At 37.0% G+C, this 20997-nt stretch overlaps 1 protein-coding gene across 36 annotated transcripts in view; it reads left to right on the top strand.

The window, feature by feature from the left end:
• Nucleotides 1–20997, top strand: part of svila (supervillin a) — a 68792-nt gene that overhangs the window by 44480 nt on the left and 3315 nt on the right. For 15 of the 36 annotated variants that reach the window (XR_013795804.1, XM_079596288.1, XM_079596301.1 and 12 more), the window contains 23 exons: nt 2742–2789; nt 3609–3677; nt 4887–4937; nt 5609–5777; nt 5953–6048; nt 6212–6298; nt 6834–7011; nt 7190–7362; nt 9543–9698; nt 11545–11681; nt 12657–12804; nt 12962–13107; nt 13407–13582; nt 13923–14070; nt 14205–14398; nt 14480–14562; nt 15112–15260; nt 15863–15968; nt 16345–16552; nt 16634–16767; nt 18770–18925; nt 19169–19312; nt 20464–20585. Coding sequence is in view for 34 of the 36 variants with exons in the window: in XM_079596288.1 (XP_079452414.1) it covers nt 2742–2789; nt 3609–3677; nt 4887–4937; nt 5609–5777; nt 5953–6048; nt 6212–6298; nt 6834–7011; nt 7190–7362; nt 9543–9698; nt 11545–11681; nt 12657–12804; nt 12962–13107; nt 13407–13582; nt 13923–14070; nt 14205–14398; nt 14480–14562; nt 15112–15260; nt 15863–15968; nt 16345–16552; nt 16634–16767; nt 18770–18925; nt 19169–19312; nt 20464–20585 (3078 nt within the window). In the remaining 2 variants the exon portion in view is untranslated. The remainder of the gene's footprint in view (nt 1–2741; nt 2790–3608; nt 3678–4886; nt 4938–5608; nt 5778–5952; nt 6049–6211; nt 6299–6833; nt 7012–7189; nt 7363–9542; nt 9699–11544; nt 11682–12656; nt 12805–12961; nt 13108–13406; nt 13583–13922; nt 14071–14204; nt 14399–14479; nt 14563–15111; nt 15261–15862; nt 15969–16344; nt 16553–16633; nt 16768–18769; nt 18926–19168; nt 19313–20463; nt 20586–20997) is intronic. The other 21 variants (XR_013795803.1, XM_079596292.1, XM_079596284.1 and 18 more) reach the window with 5 other exon arrangements.

Here is a 20997-nt window from a genome sequence, read left to right as displayed (position 1 = left end):
GAGTCTATGCCGTGAACTTTACATACTTCACATAGCCTACTTTTGAAAGTCCAGCGTTTAGTTCATCTTGATAAGCGCTCATTGTCACAGTTGTAAACACACGGCTTGCTTCTTCCATAAGGGGGTTTGGGGTCACATCATCTTTGTGTTGGTGGACCATTAAAGAACGCGACACACGCGTGTCTCCCTGTAGAATTCAACCAGTCAGATGAAGACTTTGAATCTCCTGAAGGGTTTCCAATTTTGTGTGCCATTTGCACCAGACATTCAACCAACGGTCCGTGGCCGTGACGCCTAAGGCTGGGACTGACATACACTAAAAGCATGCTCACAAAAACCCGCCTCTCTCAGACAGCATGCGATCGCGAATTCAATTCTCTTTCGCATCTTATTGTGTTTCGAACGGTCATATAGATGTACAATAATGTCAGAATGCCCGTCATGTGAAGTATTCACTTAAACAGTCGGTTATTATGTCTTAAATTGACGTAAACAATTTGGTGAAAACCGGATGCGTGTCAGTAAATTGGAGCTTAAAGGGAGTTGTCTGTCTGTCTCATTAATGTTAATCAAACAACAAAAGACAAAGAGAAAATCGCTTGCTGCTCTTGAGTGAATCACTTTTGTATATTTAATAAGAATCAGTTCATATTTGATTCATAAAGTGAAGACTATGAAGTGTTTTAGTTATATACTTGATTATTAAATTTATAAAGTATTTATTGTGTTAAATAAACCTACTGTAGCTGAAAAACATAGTTTATTTAAGTTTTGTCTTTGCTCTATTGTATTTGTCCTACTGTTTGTAATTTGCTTCTTTTGTTCTTATTTTTAATTACAAAAATAAAATATAAATAGATATATCGTCATCGTGAAATAAACATTTTCATACCGTGAAATAAGATTTTGATCATATTGCCCACCCCTAGTGCTATCCATTATTTTGTCTTCTTCGTTTCTTTATATTCTGTCCTTTTTCTATTTGCATTTTCTGGTCATATTCACACTGTTATTTATTTCTCAAGAACACTAATTTGCACTAATTCTGTTTGCTCAGTGCAAGCTACCCCACATTTAATTTACCGGTATATGGTGCAGACTTTTTCCATTGTTGATCATGTTTGGAAATTATCAAATTAGACTAACTTATGCACCCTTGATTTATAGTGACTGACATCAGAAAATAATTGTAAAAGTCACAGCACGAATGTTAGTCCCAGAGCATTAATGGGTGATCCTTTTGCTTTTTTGTTTTTGGTAGGGCTAGTAGAGGGATGTTGGTCGTCATGCATGTGTACATCTTTGTAGCAATAGATTCTGGATTATTAGTATGTTTGAGACAGTATGTGTTCTTAACTTGCATGAATCTCTGTCTTTCTGCCACTCCACTTCTTTACTGCATGTTCTTGTGTTTTTATTGTTATAATATAATTTATTGTAATAAAAAATGTTTAAAATCTTTGCATGCTTCATAGTAATTCTCTAGTGCAATGGGGGGTGGGGTGAGGTTTCACATGCCATTCTCTGTTTGGATTTATTCTGAAGACTGTTTCAGTCACTTCATTGGTGGTTGCGTAAGTGTTGTAATGTGGTAACATCACGTATATGCTAGTTCAGAGAAGGGAATTAGCAATCGTTATATCCAATATTTAGCTGATGGTCTGGCAGATCACATTTAGTAAAATCTCAATTTCTTAAGCAATGAGGGTGACAGAGAAACTTTTAAAGTAAAAATTCACACAGTCTATCTTATTGTGGATGATTTATCTATGAATGTTTGTTTTTTTTACCTCGTAATTTTGCATTAAAATATAATTTGATCTTCTGTGGAAATGTTAACTTCTCTTTGGTGATATATGCCAGACTTCTCCAGTTATTTAGTCTGTTTAAACCCTGCCCCTTTCTTATGGTTGACTGCAAGTGTAACGGAGGCCAGCTAGTAAAGAGCTGTGCAGGTAAACCTCACTCCCCTTGCCTCGAGAGGCACACTAGCGACTGACACTGCGGTCTTTAGCGTCTTAGTTAGCATGGCTGCCTCCCTTGCCGGTTCATGCCGGTTAGCGTCAACGTTAGCATGGCTGCCTATCTTGCCAGTGAGACTAGTTAGAATCCCACTCAAAGCGGTGCGAGTAGGACCGGTTAAGTTGGTGCCATGACCCGATTGGGAGTGAGGTTTAGGGGGGTGAATGTAATGAAGGCCAGCTAGTAAAGAGCTGTGCAGGTAAACCTCACTCCTCTAATCTCAAGTCACACTAGAGGCTGCGGTCTTTAGGGTTCTTGTTAGAATAGCCGCCTCCCATGCCGCTGACACTGGTTCGAATCCCGCTCAAAACGGTGCGAGTAGAACCAGTTACACAAGCTTGCATGCAGATCTGCCTCCATCCAATCAAAAACCAATGGATAGAACCTGCCCTGCATTTCTTTCTTCGCTTATCTTTTTCACTCTGATGTACGTCACATTACATTTAAAAAATCGTTCGCTTCCTACTTCTGTTTCATTGTGACTTTAAAGACATTTTTACATCTAAATACTTTATACAGTTTTTCATACCGAGTTAATAAATGAGATTGCAATAATATCAAGAATCACATTATTTTGTTCATAATCAATGCAGTTAGCCATTGCAAACTGCATTATGAAATATTTATTTCTCACAGTATCCAGATTCACTGTTAAGTTTAATATCCAAGCTTTAAGTACAGGGTCATTTCTTCCCTGTTCATTTTACCCCTTTTTCTAGGATGATGGGATGATGATAGATGACTTTGCTGTGTCTGATCAACTCTGGGTAAGGCTGTTAGCCGTTAGCCACCATGCTAACAGGCTTAGAACGGGTTTGCCAGTGCACGAGGGTTATGGTTTTGTGTTGTATTTAATTAATCCTTGACCTTGTAATCATGGTGATGTCTGTGTGCTGTCCTGGTTTTCGGACCTTGTCATCAACTCAGGATGAGCCAGTTGCTTGTGGTGATTTTATTAGCTTGGTCCTCTTACATATAACTACCATGGTGACGGTATGAGTTTTGAAATGCCAAGAAGTATTTATTTTTAATTTTATTTTAACAGCCATTTTTGGTGACTTTGTCGTTTTACCCTGTGGTGACGGTTATGGTGTGGTTAATTAATTGCCTTGTTCAACCACTCTTATAGATTATATAGATTACAGCCTTTTAGGATTTAAACTTTACTCCCATTTTTAATTTCTACTGATCTGCCTCCTCTGGGACCATATCAGTCAAACATTTAAAATTTAAAGGATGAGCCTGTGAATTTATTTATTTATAGTACTGTATCTGCCCACCAATTTCTTTTGCACTTTTCATTGTGGTTTCTTTTGAAGCTGCTTGATTGACAGCAGTTAGTTTGTAGAAACCCTCAGATTCAGGGTGGTTGTGCGAGGCTGGTGGTTGAGTGTTGTACTCTAGATTTGACGATAGCATTCTAGCAAATGACTTTGATGTCATATGGTTATTTAGAGGTGGCATTGTGTTTAAGACTAGACCAATGTCACCTGCCTGATGTCTGTCCCTGAACTTCCTCTTCTTTCCTTCCTGCTTTGTCATATGTCTCTCCATCTTTTGTCTTGATTCCCCTCTCTGTCCTGTAGGATCCTGTCTTTTCCTCCTCCTTTTCATGTGCATCTGAACCACTGGATCAAATAGCAATCCTCCCCAAGGTGAGCAAGAACACCCACCCAATGTAAGCTCTCCACCCTATGATACTGACAGCCTGTCTCTCTTTTTTTTTTTTTCTCCCAGTTGTAATTTCCACACTGTACAAAATCCTATCAAATTTATGGTAAAAACTGTTAGGTTTCCATAAATCAATCATACAAAATACAGGATAGTGTTTAAAGAAATTTTAAAGGGGTGGTTGATTATGATTTCACTTTTCTAACTTTTAGTTAGTGTGTAATTTTGCTGTTTGATCATAAACAACATATGCAAAGTCAACGCTCGAAGTTCAAAGCAAATGGAGATATTTTCTTTTAAAGAAATTGCTTTTTAAGGACTACAGCAAACGGCTTGTAGGGACTACACAACATTCCTCCCGGGTTAGTGACATCACTAACCCTAAAATGTACATAAACCCCGCCCCCGGGAACACGATATATAGATTATCATGACAGAATATGCTAATCAATGACTAAAAGATAACTACACATAAGCTACATAAATTCATCAACTAACCATTCAGAAATGTTGTCTACATGTTGTAACTTCTTGAGTCTCTCCATCTTTGTCTGACTCCGGTTTGAACATAAAAGGCTAAACGTTTTTGAAATTTTCAGGACACAAGCTGTTGTAGCTATTTCACTGTATATATATAATGTATATATATATTACTTAAATCATTATGCACAAAATTGCAGTTACGTTGTATTGTTCCATTTTTATATCCTTATTAATTTGATAAGAACTCTCGACTGCTTTGTCTTGACAATTTATTGTCGTCTTCCATGAAGTGACTGAAGTTCAGTCCTTAAAGTCCTTTATTTGCATACATTTAAAACCTTAACTATTGGAAACTCTTGATATTTAAATGGCTTTGTATGTAAATTTGAATGTTTTTATATAGCTACTTTGCTTAAACCTTAAAGCCTTTATATTATAATGAAATCTTTCTACCTATCTTTATTATCATGACCAAATGATAGGATGCGTACAAGCATGTATAATTAAAGACAACAATGATTGACTAATAATCTAAATGAGGGGTCTTTTAACAGGTTAGTGGTGAGGTCTCAAGTGAAGTATCACCTTCCTCTATTAATAAGAGCCTCTCAAGTCTAGGATGCATCCTCTCATCTTTCATCCTTTCTCTCCATTCTTTTCTCATCCCTCTCTCTTCCCGTCTGTCTTCCTGCTCTTCCCTCCGTGTGAAGGCCACCCCCCTGCCCGTGCAGGTGGATGAGCGTCACCCCTGGAGACGGAAGGTGCTTCTCACCCCCAAACACACATCCACTATTCCTCCATAACACAACACTGAGACTGTTGTTGTAATGTATGTAAATGTATGGTCAGTGTGTTTGTAGTATTTTGATTTAATTTTTTTGGTGTCTTTTTTTGGAGTCGGTTACTAGCTATTTTGGCTATATATAAACAGTTTATTTTAGGCTTTTGGATTATTTTTGTTTGCAGGTTAATGTTAGGAAAATTATAATAATTTACACTTCACAATTGTTTTTATTATTGTTTTTATTTAATCTCTAATGAGATGTTGTTTCTCTCACTACTTTTACAATTGTAATATTTATCAACTGAGCATCCCTTTTTTTAGATTTAAATCGTAAAGATATTTAAAAGGTTATACTTTATTTTAATGTGTAATTGTTACAGTGTAATTATACATCTTAGTACTGAGTAATAATAATTAACTACATGAACTTACTATAGGCTTAGAATTAGGATTAGTTGCATGTAATTATCCACAATTAATAGTAATTACTATGGTAACTACAGGTACGTGTAACACGGACACTGTAAAATAAAGTGTTACCATTTAAACTTGAAGGCTTCTACTGGCAGAAGTGTGAAAAAAGTTGCCCTGACATTGATATAAATACTTGCTCAGATACTTAATTTAGTTTCTCCTTTGGCATCTCAGAGGATGGGAAATGAGATGGTGGAAATCCAGCGGAGTGATCGAGTAGAGATGTCTATTCTGGAACGCAAGCAGCTCATCACCTCACAAGAGGATGCGTGGAAGGTCAAAGGTTACAGAGCAGCCAATGACTCCACTCAGTTTACAGTGGCTGGCCGTATGGTTAAAAAAGGTCAGTGAAAAATGCACACATTCATATTTTATTACTTCACTGCAGTGACACAGATTGAGCCTTTTTGATGTTTTTTTTTTTTTTTGTACTGTGTGGACAAAACATATCGAAAATGGTTTTGCTTTGTAACAATGTGCAGTTAAGAACAATTTCCCCTATGTTTTCTCTTTCCTAGGCCTGGCAGCACCTTCTGCTCTTACAAATCCAGTGCTGTCCCCTCTGTCCTCTAAAAACAAGAATGCCTCCCATACAATCTCAAAGCCACACGAAGGTGAGAAGCCATACTTGTACTCAGTGTGTGTCATTTCCTGGTCCCATTCCCCTTTCTTCCAATCAGATTTCCTGTCCTTTTTCTTCTATGTCGGTCAATATACGTTTTTATATTGCATTGCATAATATACATATTTATATCACTGCTGGATTTTCTTCTGTAGAGATTGAAGTCAGACAGGACATGAAGCTGGAGTCAGACACGAAGCTGGAAAAGTTGGAATCATTCCTTGGTCGTATCAATGGTAAAGGTGAGGATGAGAAGAAAATGTGTAATGCACCTTAGAGATAACATATTTTCTTCTATATCTGTCACGGTTGGTTTTAGTTTCTGTTCAAGTTCATGCTTGGATGTTTTTTATTTTGTAATCAGACATAGTCATGTTTCCATGTCATGTGATTCTTTGTTTCCTCATGTGATCTTGTCATGCTTCCGTTGGTTCGTGTGTTTTGGTGTTCTCATTGGTTTATTGGTTCATTGTGTTCAGGTGTTCCTTGTTTAGTGATTAGTCCATGTGTATAATTAGCCCTCGTGTTCCCATTGTCTCTCTCTAGCTTGGTTTCCTGTACCCCTGTTTGTTGAATTTATGTCCATGTTCCAGTTTGTTTCATGTTCATGCTCGAGCCTAGTCAAGCCACATCTGTTTATTTTTGTATTTGTTCAAGTTTTGTAAATAAAAACTGCACTTGGGTTCTCACGACGCTCGACTCAGTGGACTTTCGTTACAGTATCAACTTATTTTATTCAGCTTATTTTTAATGCTTGCATTCCTATACATTTCTTAGTTGCGGGACTTCAGGAGGCCACAATTGCAGTCACAGAGAAGTCTGTTAAAGAGGTCATGACTCTGGATGATGAGACTTTCGATAAGTTTTATCGACACACAGAGGATATAGCCAAGATTACCAGCGGAGTGGAAATCAATGACGATTTTGATGCCATCTTTGGAGTGGAGCTGCCCAGGTAAAACCAAACAAAGTGTGGCTATTACAGTAGAGTTTAATATAATCTCTGTAGCAATAACTAACCAGCTATATTTTGTTTGAATAACAATTAAATGATCTATTTACAGCTTGAAATTAAACAATTGTGAGACTGAGGAACTAGCTCTGAAACATTGTTTGATGACATGTTTTTTTAGGTTGACCTCAGAGATGGTGCAGCACAAGCGGGCGGTACGGCCAACCAGAAATGTTCAGTCATCCAGAAACCCTCTGAAAATGCTGGCTGTTCGGGAGGACATCAGACACGAATACACAGAGCAGAGGCTAAACATCGGCCTTCTGGAGAGCAAGAGGATGAAACAGGAAAAGAGTGAGTGAATGAAGAAGGTGGAGTAGTTGGTTTATGAACACTTTTTTTTTATATGCACATTTTTGTTCATTTATTGCCAGTATTTACACATTTATAATCACGGGTGCACATAACTGATGCGCATGCGTGGTGAAAATAAACAGTGCGCTGAAGAAAACGTGAAGGGGAAGCGCTTTTGAGTACCAACATTTTTGGGGACATGGACACGTTTACTGAGTGGAGTTGGATTTTTCTCCATCTCTGGTAAGATGGCAATCATAAGTGTGCGCATTAATTATTAGGGGTGCCCCACGATTCGGCACGCATGTGATTTGCGGATTAAATGCTAAGTTTAACTATCATAGAGTGAAAGTTTATCATTTGGACGTGTTTTGTCTTGCCAATTTACACATTCAAACGATTTTAAATGGGAAGAAGAGGCAAAAATTGGGACTTGCGTGCTTTTATCTGTTCACACAGCCGCGCAGTCTGAGAGAGAGGGAGACGGGCATGTTTCAGATAGCGTTCGAACACAGAATTTATTACTCTTTCGCGTTTACTTGCGCTTGAATGGACACATACACACAAAATTATTTCAAGATGCCCGTCTCGGCAATTATTTTCTTGGTTATGTCATGTGTAAGTATATTCGTGACAAGTGGATGTGTGTCAGTATATTCGGTCTGTGCATATGGTCTTAAAGTGACAGCAGCCTGATAGTCCTGCTGTTGTCTGTCATTAATGTTAATAGAATAAAAAAAATAACATCATCTACCATGTTCGAGAGAAAAGAAGATAGTGAGGAGAGCAGTCAGAAGGAAATTGATGACGACATCGGACATACACTTTAGTTAATCAGTTTCCTGCTGTTTAGTCCGTGTGATGCTGACAAAAGTCATGTCGTCATTGTGTAAATGTTTAAATTAATAAATAAATGGACTCTCTCAAGAATGGGTACTTCTACATTAAGCCTGTAAATGTCATTTTGGCTCACTGTGTTCATTCATGAAAGCCAACGTATCACTAGCAAAATATATATATGCACATAATGTCACGTTAATGTGTTGCTGTGGTGTGAAATGCAGATAGAGGGCAGGAAACGATTTTCAAGCACTATCACAAACTCAAACTGCGCATGGTTTGTGTAGTTCATGGTTGCTCAAAACGAGAAACCACAAGGAGCTTTTATCGTTTACATAACTTTTATTGTTTGTTTTTTACTTTAAAAGTTGTCGCATTTAAGGCTGTTTTGTCTGCTGATACTGAAATTAATATGGATACCTGCTTACCTTTTGTTTTTGACTTTGTTAAATATTCACATTCTTCATGGTATCGTTTGCAGGGATGAGAAGGCTATTTTATCCTATTGCGTGATCATTTGTATTTGGTTTTGTAGTATTCCATTCACAATGTTGATCTGGTTTCTGTGAAAACAGTGTCACGTGCTGCTGCTTCAGCCATCATATGGAAGAAATGTCCAAATAAAAAAAATTGTGGAGTCAATCGATTTAAAAAAATTAACTATAATAATCACAAATTTTATCGTGATTTAATCGTGATTTAAAAACACAAGTTTTTAGTATATCTTATAATGTAATAATTTCACAGTTAATCTCCAAATTAATGTTGAAACATTAACGTAGAAACATTTAATGGAATATTTTTGAATGAAGGCCAGTATTTGTTTATTTTTCAATTTTAAACATAAATTATAGCCATTTAACATTACAGGTTAATTGAAAGCTAACACGTTTTTAACATTTATTAGGCTTCAAAACAATCCTCACATAAAACCATAATAAATGTCTTTAAACATGCTATATGCCACTAAAAAAAAGTGATGTCAATTAGCATAACATCACAATTGTTTTATTTACAATAAATACAACAAAAAATTCTATTATTAGAAACTTCAGTTATGAACAGCAACTTTTAATTAGATGTAATTTTTATAGAAAAAAGTAACGTTTCTGCACAGGGATTCAGATGAGTCAGTGAAATAAAGATTATATAATTTAATACCTTTATTCAGCAAGGATGCATTAAATTGATGCTTTAAATAAATTGACTGTAGAATGTGAAGATATCTATTGCAAATACTGTAGTTAATGATTGTGGTATGGTATATCTCATACTTTTGCACTTTCTCATTCTTTCTCTCTCTCTCTCTCTCTTTCTCTCGTTATTGTCCTTTTTCATAGTGAATAAGAACAGCGGTTTCTCTGAGGTTGCTCTTGCTGGGTTGGCGAGTAAAGAAAACTTCAGCAGTGTGAGTCTGCGAAGTGTGAACGCCTCTGAGCAGAGCTCCAACAACAGTGCCATGCCATATAAAAAACTCATGCTCATTCAGGTCAAAGGTGAGTGACAGTGATAACAACAGCTGTTTGTGATCTGCAATGTTTGAGCTCAATGACTCTTTTTACAGATGGCACTGCAGACTAATGGCTTGTTTCCTCTGAGCGGTACAGTACAGTGTGGTACACAATTATTTTAGTTTCGATTGTCAGAAGTTGTGACTGGTACCAAATATCCCGAAACGGACCACTTTTTAGGACCCTTCCGTTGGTGTACCTAGCACAGTAGTCCGGTACCTAAAGGATGGAGCTAGACTCACTGCAGAACTTTGATTGGTTGACAGAATCGTCACTTGTGTGTGTTTCGGCTGTGTTTTTCCCTGTAGCCTTTGCTCAAACAAAGCTGTCTTGCGACAAACAGCCACATGCCTAGAAGCAAGAATAAGATCTGCTGTATGCCGTTTTCTTTTTCGCGCAAGAATGACGTTGATCTCTACACCACGTCTATCAAGTAAGGGCACGTTTGCCGGTGGAAACGCAAGCCGGATCAGGGTTTACCGTCCCAAATCGTATACTGTACTGTACCGCTCGGTGGAAACGAGCCATTGGAGGTCAATAATATTCATCATCCATTCTGACCTTGTTTGGGCACAGTTTTATTCACAACTATTTTTGATTACGAAGAATAATGGTCTCTGATTAGAAGCCAGCCATACAGGCTACGTGCACACTGTCATTTTTTGGGATTGACAACCGAATTTACTTAAAGGTGTGTCTCAATGTATGAATGTGTCTGTATGAATGTGCAACGGGAGTCAAGCTCATATTAATACTAATTATAGCGAGAGTGTGTAATATCATAGATGGCACCATCAATAAAACTGAAAAGTTTTATCACTCCAGTCTACAGGTCTGCATTTCCGCGGCTCCTGCATTCTGCGGCTCTCGTCAGGACATTCTTTTCTTGCATGGATGTTAAATAGTTGTTTCAAAAAGTGATTTTATTTCGCCATAGCTATAAGCCAATGTTTTTTGTTTATAACTTTGAGTGACAGATGTCGTGTTTAATATATATTTTTCATTTTATATTTGTTATATATCCAATCTCTCTTTCAGTAGGGGAAATTTAAATGTGAGTTTCTGGAAATGAGATCTAAATTTAGCGGGATGGTCGGGGAAAAAAATGATTCTAAGCGGATAGCGGGTGAACAGAGAAGGAAATCTTAAGTGGGAGAGCGGGTGCGGAATAGAACCTAGTGGGATGAAAAAACAGTCCTGCACACACAGACCTCTACTCCAGTCCAAATACAGAAATGACAACCATATTCTGTTGCTGTGTGAATGTGCCCATAGTGTGTGCTGTATCTGTGTGTTCCTGTAGAGATGGCAGGGAGACAGCCATGAATAGTGTTGTTTACTTAAAAGTAAATGGGAGAACTTCTGTCCTCATGTTGCATAAGATGCTGCTGTGGGGGCTGTTGTTGTAGGACGTAGAATGGTTGTGGATACCAATTCCTCATAAGGCATCCCTCTCAATATAACCCCACCTGCATGTTCCCAAAACAACATTCTACACTTCCCTTAATCAAAACAGAGAGAAAGAAACCAGATCGACTTATTGGAGAGAGCAACATGTGAGCAGTCCAAAAACAACAGCATTATGTCCAACTGTTGTAATGTTCTGCTTACCAGGACATTCTGATTTGATCTGTTTTCAGATCACATTATATAACACAATATAACATGTTATGTTTTATATCATAACATAATTTCTTCTGAGTTTGAAATGTAACTGAGATAATGCTGTACAGTCAAAACAAATCACTTTGTGTTTTTGTTCCTGACATCAGAGGGTTTAGCACGTGACTCGCATTGTTATTGTCCCAATCTCTCTGTGCGTTTTAATTAGGTCGTCGGCACGTTCAGACCAGACTGGTTGAGCCCAGAGCTTCCTCCTTGAACAGTGGTGACTGCTTCCTCTTGATTACACCCCATCATTGCTTCATCTGGATTGGAGAATTTGCAAATGTTATTGAGAAGGCCAAAGTGAGTGTCCTGCTGCATGTACCAAAAAACCCACATCACACTATCACTTTAACGTTGCTTAATCTCCAGCTGTTAGCATTGCTATTGTTAACTAAAACAAATGATACAATTATTAATTAAAATTAATTATTAAATAACTATTAATTAACTATTAAAAAGTTTCATAATTGAAATTCCTTAATTAAAAAATATAAATATTAGATGAAAACCTTTGAAAAAAAAAAAAGTTGCCCTAACAACTAACATAAATAAAATTAGTTGAAGTGCTAAAAATCACTAAAACTGAAATAAAAGAAATTAAAGCTAAATAAATTAAAGCTAAATAAAACAAATCTAAAACAAAATAACAATTAAAATCTAAACTAAAATTAAAATGGAAAATATTTAAAAAATGAATTCAAACTATTAATTAATAACATAATAGTATACATAATACTAAAGTAACACTGGCTGTTAGTGCTAGATGTCTATATTAGTCACCTATATCAAAATAGTGTTTTCTGGTTCTCAATTGGATTTTGTTACAGTTAAACATGTCATATCCTGTACTCTGCTTTGGTGTGTTCAGTACTATTCATATATCGGTGAGTCCCCCACGTGCAGGAAGTAAACAGAATTAACCACAAAGGAAATGTTATATTTTTGTAAAGGAAGCAGGAAGTGAATTGTAAAAGCTCCTGTGTGTCTCTCTCTCTCACACACACACACACACACACACACGACACACACGACACACACACACAAAACTTTCTGTTCAATCCAGACTGCAGGTCATTGAACTCTGAGTTTTACCTACATCTTACCTTACAATAATGTGATGCTCATTGTCTTAAACAAGTATATATATATATATATATATGGATTAATTTAATGAAATGTGAGGATTTTTGTGATCAGTGTGTATATTATATTATGTTATATTATATTCTGCATTTGTGGTGCAAATGAAATGTGCTTGTATCTTCAATCGTGCAGGCTGCAGAGTTGTCCACGTTCATTCAGACCAAGCATGACCTGGGATGCAGAGCCTCATATGTGCAGACCATCGAGGAAGGTGCCAACACTCACACTCCAGCTGCCAAAGAGTTTTGGAAGATTCTCGGCGGCCAAGCCAGTTATCAATGTGAGATATTATGTAGTTCCTCATCTGCTGATAATTCAGCAGCATTTGACTTTGAACAATTTTATTTGTTTACACAAGCATAATACTAAAGAATGCTGCAGTTTAATGACCTTTACTTACTGCAGTCCTTCTTAATATGGTCCTATGTACCCTACAGCTGCTGGCACTCCAGAAGAAGATGAGTTCTATGAGACTGCCGTCGTAGAAACCAACTGCATCTATAGGCTCATGGAGGATAAACTTATTCCTGAAGATGACTACTGGGGTCGAGTTCCTCGCTGCACCATGCTTAACTCTAAAGAAGTACTTGAAAATCATACATGCATACATACATAATTATTGACTAATTTAATCTACTTTACACTTTAATCAAAATGCGGTCTACAATTTTGCATGATTGAAGTAGGAAAGATAGATAAATTGCTTTAGAATGTAATTTTTGGTATGATATAAATAAATAAATAGCAGCCTAATTGCATATCAATATGGTCAGCAATATATTGTGCATCACTGCTGAATGCTATAGTATATCATTCAAACTAAAGTAATAAAAAGGCTTATTCAATTGTAAAACCAACTTTTTATTCTTGTTTGACATCTAGGTGCTGGTGTTGGATTTTGGTAGCGAGGTCTACGTATGGCATGGTAAGGAGGTGACGCTGGCACAGAGAAAAGTGGCTTTTCAGCTGGCAAAGCACCTGTGGAATGGCACCTTTGACTACACCAACTGTGATATTAATCCTCTGGACCCTGGAGAGTGCAACAAACTTATACCCAGGTACAAATCAGAGCGGAGTATGTGCTGAGGCTCTGCTGATGCGTATTGTTCTATCATAGATCAGGTTTTGGCACTTGTGACCTTTAAAAGCTCGTTCAAAGAGGCCTCTCAGGTCAGAAGTGTATTGTTGCTTAACTTACTACACCTGTCAAAACAACAGCTTAGTATCTCAGTGTTCGTATAAGCAGACTTGGGTTACCAGCAGGCCTGATGCGTCACTCCTAAAATGAGTGCTGTGTTCATGTCTCATGGGTTTGTTCTCACAGTTATATCCTTGCTTTTTATGAAATCTATATGAAATTAAAATAATTATTGTCTTTGCTGAACCTGTTATTAATAGGAAAGGCCAGGGACGACCAGACTGGGCTGTGTTTGGCAGGTTAACTCAGCACAATGAGACTACTCTTTTTAAAGAGAAGTTTTTGGACTGGAGTGACACTAAGAAATCCTCTAAGAAGAATGGGGACTCGACTTTAGTTGAAAACAAGGTAAAACATTTTTACAGAATAAGTTGCATCTGTACCTCTTGTCTGAAAAGCAAGTATTAATACATTAGATAGTCCTGATTATATTTAAAAATCTAGCTAATCTTGAAATGCAATTGGTTGGTTAATTTCTTTAGGAACTTCGGAGCGGAGAATGTCGGCCCTATGATGCGGCACTGATGTTGTCTACAGTATTGACGCCAGTCAAGACCGTTCTGGATGGAGTCGATGTGGGACGAGGTTATGGACTGGTGGAAGGTGATGAGCGGCGTAATTTTGAGATCAGCACATTGTCTGTTGATGTCTGGCACATTCTAGAGTTTGACTACAGGTAGGATGAATTATTTATATGGTAAAACTATTAAATGAATGGATTTTTATGTACAAACATTCTCTCTCTTGCTTGTTTTAGTCGATTACCTAAACTGAGCATTGGCCAGTTCCATGAAGGGGACTCGTACGTGGTCAAATGGAAGTACATGATCAGCACAGCAGGTGAGTTGTATGTTGAAGGTGTGCATAGCAGTATTGTTTTTGTTAACAAACTATAAAAAATTATTTTATCAAGCAGAGAGAGAGATTTTAGATAAAAATAAAATAAAATCAAAATTAGAAACTTGCCTTGGCAACTAAATGAAATTACTTAAATCGCTGAAATAAAAATAAATTAAAGTAAATTGGAATATATAAAAGGCTAATAAAAATTACAAAATTACTCAAACTTAAGTTAAAATTAGAATGAAATGTACAAATAAATGTTAATAAATGCTAGTAGTTTATAAATAATACTAAAAATAACACTGGTGTACACAGGAGAGAGGACTGTCTGTCACTTAATCCCCCTGGACACTTTATTTCCACCTTTTTAATATTTTATGCTCATTATAATATTAATGGTCTCCCCACCATACAATTATCTATAAGCCGCCATAAACCAGCTACTCTCACGTGATCACTGTGTAAAACCATAAGATAGTGTGTCTGAACATGTTGTTGCTGGGCTGTTTGTTTGCCCATGATCCAAAACTCTCTTTTTTTGTGCAGTTGGCAAGAGGCTGCATTCAGAACGGATCATCGGTCCAGGGAAGGAGAAATGTTGTTATTTCTTCTGGCAGGGTCGTAACTCTACGGTGAATGAAAAGGGAACCTCAGCACTGATGACTGTAGAGCTGGATGAGGAGAGAGGTGCTCAGGTACTTACTATGGATTATTTTATACATTTTTAGGTTGTTATCGAGCATTTCCTGCACTAACATTTAAAGGTTTTGAGTCTAAGATTTTTTTATGTAAAAAAAATTTTTACTTTTTTTTTTTTTTCCTGCAATTGCAAAGCTGAATTGTTGAAGCTGAGTTACTCCAGTCTTCAGTGTCACATGATCTTTCAGAAATCATTCTAATATGCTGAATTGCTGCTCAAGAAACATTTCTTATTATTATTAGTGTTGAAAACAGTTGTGCTGATTAACATTGTTGTGGGCACTGGGATACTTTAAAAATATATATATATATATATTGAATTGAAAGCTCAAAAGAATAGCATTTATTTGAAATAGATTGTAAACATTATAAATGTATATATTTCATTATAACATTGTAAATGTTTTGTAACATGTAACATCATGTTGTTACTGTTTTGATCTTGATGAAAGTATAAAGTTCTTTAAAAAAACATCTTAATGACCTTAAACCTTATGAACTGTAGTATCCTTTTTATCAGTTCAGCTGTAATGTAAAAATCTAAAATATTAGCATAAAAAACAAAAATGGTCTGTTTAACATGGTGTGTGTTTTGCAGGTCCAGGTACAGCAGGGAAAGGAGCCTCCTTGTTTTCTGCAGTGCTTCAATGGAGGAATGATTGTTCATGCTGGAAAGAGAGAAGAGGAAGAAGAAAATACACAAAGTAATCTCTTTTAATTACTTTGCCACATTTTTAGTTTACAATATTTTTCCATTCCCTTTTAGATAAGTTAAATAAAAAGACAAATACTTAATGAAAATTATATTTTGAACATATTTGACTGAGAGACTGCTCACTACACAGCCAATGGGTGGAGCTGTGGCGGTTCTAGCTTGTATGGCATCCAGGTTCCTTTCTCTAGACCTAATCGGTGGAGCTAGAAAGTCCAACCTAACTATAACTTTATCCCTAAACCTAATTAAGTTAAGCCCCACCCCTTAGATCCACAGAGGTGGAGCTGGACTAGGTCATGCTCCACCCATTTGGCTCTGCAGAGAGGACCACTTGTATGTATTGACCTGATTTCCTTCATGTGCAGATGACTGGTGCTTATACTGTGTGAGAGGAGAGAAACCCATAGAGGGCCATCTGCTGGAGGTGGTGTGCCACTGTAGCAGCCTACGGTCTCGCACCTCTCTGATCCTCCTGAACATCCCTAAAGCTAGCATGTACCTGTGGCACGGCTGCAAGGCTCAGATGCACACACGTGATGTGGGCTGTGCCACAGCAAACAAAATAAAAGAGCAGTGAGTCAGCTCATAATAACAAACCAACGGTACTTGATATAAAATGTGGCTGACCCCTGACATAGACGTTTTGGTTTTCAGGTGTCCTCTGGAGGCGGGGCTTCACAGTAGCAGTAAAGTGTCCATCCAGGAGTGTGATGAGGGAGCTGAACCACAAGGCTTCTGGGAGGCATTGGGAAGGAGAGATCGAAAGGCGTATGACTGCATGCTGCAGGGTGAGTTAAAGGGTTAGTTCACCCAAAAGTTAAATTTCTGTCATTAATTACTCACCCTCATGTCGTTCCAAACCCATAAGACCTTCGTTCATCTTCGGAACACAAATGCAGATATTTTTGAACCAGCCATAGACTGCAATGTCATTGCAACTTTCAAGGCCCAGACATTGTTAAAATAATCCATGTGACTACAGTGGTTCAACCTTAATGTTATGAAGCAACGAGAATACTTTTTGTGCACAAAAACAAACAAAAATAACGACTTTATTCTGCCATTTCTTCTCTTTTGTCAGTCTTCTAAGCTGATAGCGTAGTAAACAGTGCAACACAAATATAGTTATTGACTACGTTTAGATTTGCACCAATAATGCGTTTATTTCTAGTAATCAAGTAGGGTATTACCGGTAATCACAGTAAGATATTTACATGGCACAAGCAGAACTCTTCACTCCATTAACATGCCATTTTAATTGTTCTTATTATTGGCTAATAAGTATGGTTATTCCACTCTCAGATAGGCGATCAAGGTGTTTACATGCCTGTTTATTGCGATTTAAAATCAGCATACGCCACAGTTTAATGTGATTATGCTTACTACTATTATGAGCTTAATCGCATTAGTTTGATCGAAGTATTGCATTTGCATGAGGTAAAGTTTAATTGCAATATTGCCAAAATCCCATTATAATCGCATAATGAGGGTGCATGTACTGTGGGCTAAGTGTCTCCTAAAAGAAAGAATAGATTCTGAACTGCCAAAACAAGTAACCAGCAATTCCATCTCACTTCCTGTATACCTACACAACAATGTAACAAATTTGCATAATACCAGCCCTATGGTCTTCATGGCTTTGTTTCCGACACTGGCTGTAAGTGGTAGACCAATCACAACAGACTGGACCATCTGACCAGGAGGGTTTTAGAAAGACTGAATCTTTGAATAAACCATTTTCAGACTCTTTGAGAAATTGTGATTTCCAGTGGGGGTTTTTTATACCTTGGATGCATGTAATCCTATTATTTATTAATGCATGAAATTATACCTTGGATGCATTTATATTATATTATACCTTGGATGCATGTAATCCTATTATCTATTAAAATCTATTATGCTGTAGAAATAGCTTAATAGAGGCATTTGAAATTCATTTTGATCAAATTCAAGGTCATAAAAAGTCTTGGATTGTATTAAATGGTACAACAAATGTCTTAAATATTATTTTCAGAGGTCTTAAATTTGTAGTCTGAAAACAGGAATCACGATAAGGCTTTGATTTATTTAAATAAATGTGAGTGCCGCTACTTTACTTTATTCACTTACTTTATTTTATTTATAAAATAAATGAACTACCGCTAGTTTCAAAGTAGCGCATTCTAAAGGCTCACGGTTTCAGATGAGTTTGCAACCATTGCATACTGCACATTTATGTCAAGCGATTGCTTATGATTTACTGTTGATGATTTTTGACCATGTTAAATGAGCAGCTGAAGATAGCAGACATTTCAAAATAAGAGTACCATTTGTATTTCAGGCTTGTTTATAAATAAGTTAAGCATTATACACACTTTCTCCCCCCCCCCCCCCCCCAGATATTATTGGTCACACAATAAACTGTATCCAGCATTTAATACAATGTAAATGGCACAATGTTTTGTTTTTTGTTGTCTTAAAACACATTATCATGTCTGCTAAATCCAATATTGGTTGGCATCTAATCCATATATACTGATATATTAGTACATTAACCAGCTTAAATACATATATATACTGTATGTTTATATGTATTTTAAACTTGCATTTACCATGTTTTGCAATTTAATGTGTGCCTATTTAAGTTAAAGAATCTGATGTATATGATTTATTTTGAGTGTTAGGGTGTGTTTTGTATGGACATAAAATATTTTATTTGTGCAGGTCTTAAAAAATAACTTTAAAGGTCTTAAATTTGATTTAAAAACTCTGCATATACCCTGGATTTATGTGTTTTGAATTGTTTCTCAGATCCGGGAAAGTTCAACTTCACTCCTCGGCTGTTCCAGCTAAGCAGTGCTTCAGGAGAGTTTGTGGCAGTGGAATTTGTATATCCATCCAGAGAACCAAATTTGGTCAACTCGATGCCTTTCCTACAAGAGGATTTGTATACAGCTACTCAGCCAGGTGTTTGACACATTCATGTTCGCTAAACACTATTAATAGTTCTGTCTGGTGTCTAACTTGCTTGTTAACTGTTTGCTATTCTGGATGGGTGTCAGTTGCATTTTAATTAGGCTTTCCTACACTCGTTACATGCATAATGTATTAAGGAAATTTGATTCTTCACACTCATTGAAAAATCATGAGGTATACCGTATGGTTGTGGCAGTATCATGATGTTGCTGCTTCTGTTTGATTGTCTTTTAGCCCTGTTTTTGGTGGATAATCACCATGAAGTTTACCTGTGGCAGGGCTGGTGGCCTCAGGACAGTGAGAGCACGGGCTCAGCTCGCATACGCTGGGACTCCGACAGGAAGTGTGCCATGGAAACTGTACTCCAATATAGCAAAGGTGACTTAAAAATACATGCTTGTCTTTAATTCTTTTTAGGAAAGAAACCAGAGTGATATTGTGTAATATCATTCTCAAATGAACCTCTCTGGTTACATTGTATGCTGTACTTGTCTTAACATTTAGTCAGCTTAAACCCTGTCCCATTCTTACAACTGACTGCAAGCTCTTGTCATATCTGCCTCCATTTAATCAACAAGCAATGGAGAGAAGCAAGTTCTCATCCTAGATTTTTTTTGAGTTTCACTCAGGTTTTTTCACTCAGATGATACTGCCATTCTTGGTCTTCTGCACAAGGACATTCAACATTATACTGGAGAGATTGACAACTTTATTACATGGAGTAAAGAACACAGTCTTGTAATTAACATAATAAAAACAGGGGAAATTATTTTTAGTAGTTGCCAAGTTAGTAGGCAACTACTCGCCTATCATGATTAACAATGAATGAGTCTATTAGACAGGTTGCTTCGTACAAATACTTATTGATGATAAGTTTTCATTGGAGGTGCATGTGGATAATCTGTGTCGAAAGGTGAAAAACATCTGTCAAAACAAATTTTTTAATTTTGACGGAGGCTCAGACTTTTTGAAGTTGCTTAGAGGGTCATGTTGCTGTATTATCATGCCTGTATTGAATCCATCTTACTGTATGGTATAGCGGCCTGGTTTGGTAATCTGACAGTTGAACCGTTTGGTGCGTACACCAGTTGGTTGGTCTGGGGGTTTTTCCCCCATGTTGAGTCTATATTCAACTAAGTTATTCTCAAACTGGCAAGGAAAATGACTGGACCCTTCTCATGTGCTTTATCCAGAATTCGAACCACTTCCATCTGGTTGAAGTTTTCGTACCTCAAAGTTTAGATACCTCTATAAAAAATATTTTGTTACTTTAGCTACATGACTATTAGTGTTAAACTCTAGTGCAAAGGACACGACTGTGTGATAGTTAATGATGTGGGTATCTTGTTATGCAGCTTCATCTGTATTGCCCAAAACAAATTTAGTAGGGACAAATAAAGTAAAGTATGAAGTAGATGTAAGTCTCAATAAGAAAGAGATTGTCTGCTGCTACTTCTGTTACATCATGATTTTAAACACTCTAGTTTCCTGTCGCAATAACAAGATTGGTTTTACTTTTGTATTTTTAGAGAAAAATGAGAAAAAATCTCCCAAATCATACCTGATCCATGCAGGGCTTGAGCCCCTTACCTTCACTAACATGTTTCCCAGCTGGGAACACAGAGAGGACATCGCTGAGATCACAGAGAAGGTGAGAGAGAAAGTTGAAAGCACATACTTTTTTCTTTTTCTTTTTTTTTTAGGTAAAATAATATGGTTTAATGAACACAATATCTGCAAGCACTTTATTACACTGTTAGTAGTACCCACCTACAGGGGAGTACCACTGTCATCATTCTGTCAAAATTCTGTCCTCACTTACCCACCCTCATGTCTTTACAAACCCATTGAACTTAAAACTTTTGTTCTTTAATTTAGGCTTTTATTAACATATAAACAGTGTTCCGAACATAAACAGAAGCTCAACTGAACCTGCTTGACACGTGAGAACAAACCTCATTGGTTCTTAAGGAAGCTCACACGTGATGCGTTACACGAGAATAAACCTCATTGGTTCTCGCACATCAAGCGAAAATGCTTGCGCTTCCATTTACAATACCTGA

The sequence above is a fragment of the Phoxinus phoxinus genome, assembly GCF_949152265.1.
Source record: "Phoxinus phoxinus genome assembly, chromosome: 21".
Taxonomy (NCBI): Eukaryota; Metazoa; Chordata; class Actinopteri; order Cypriniformes; family Leuciscidae; genus Phoxinus; species Phoxinus phoxinus.
Note: the sequence above shows the minus strand (reverse complement) of the source record. Positions and strands in the feature narration are given on the sequence as shown.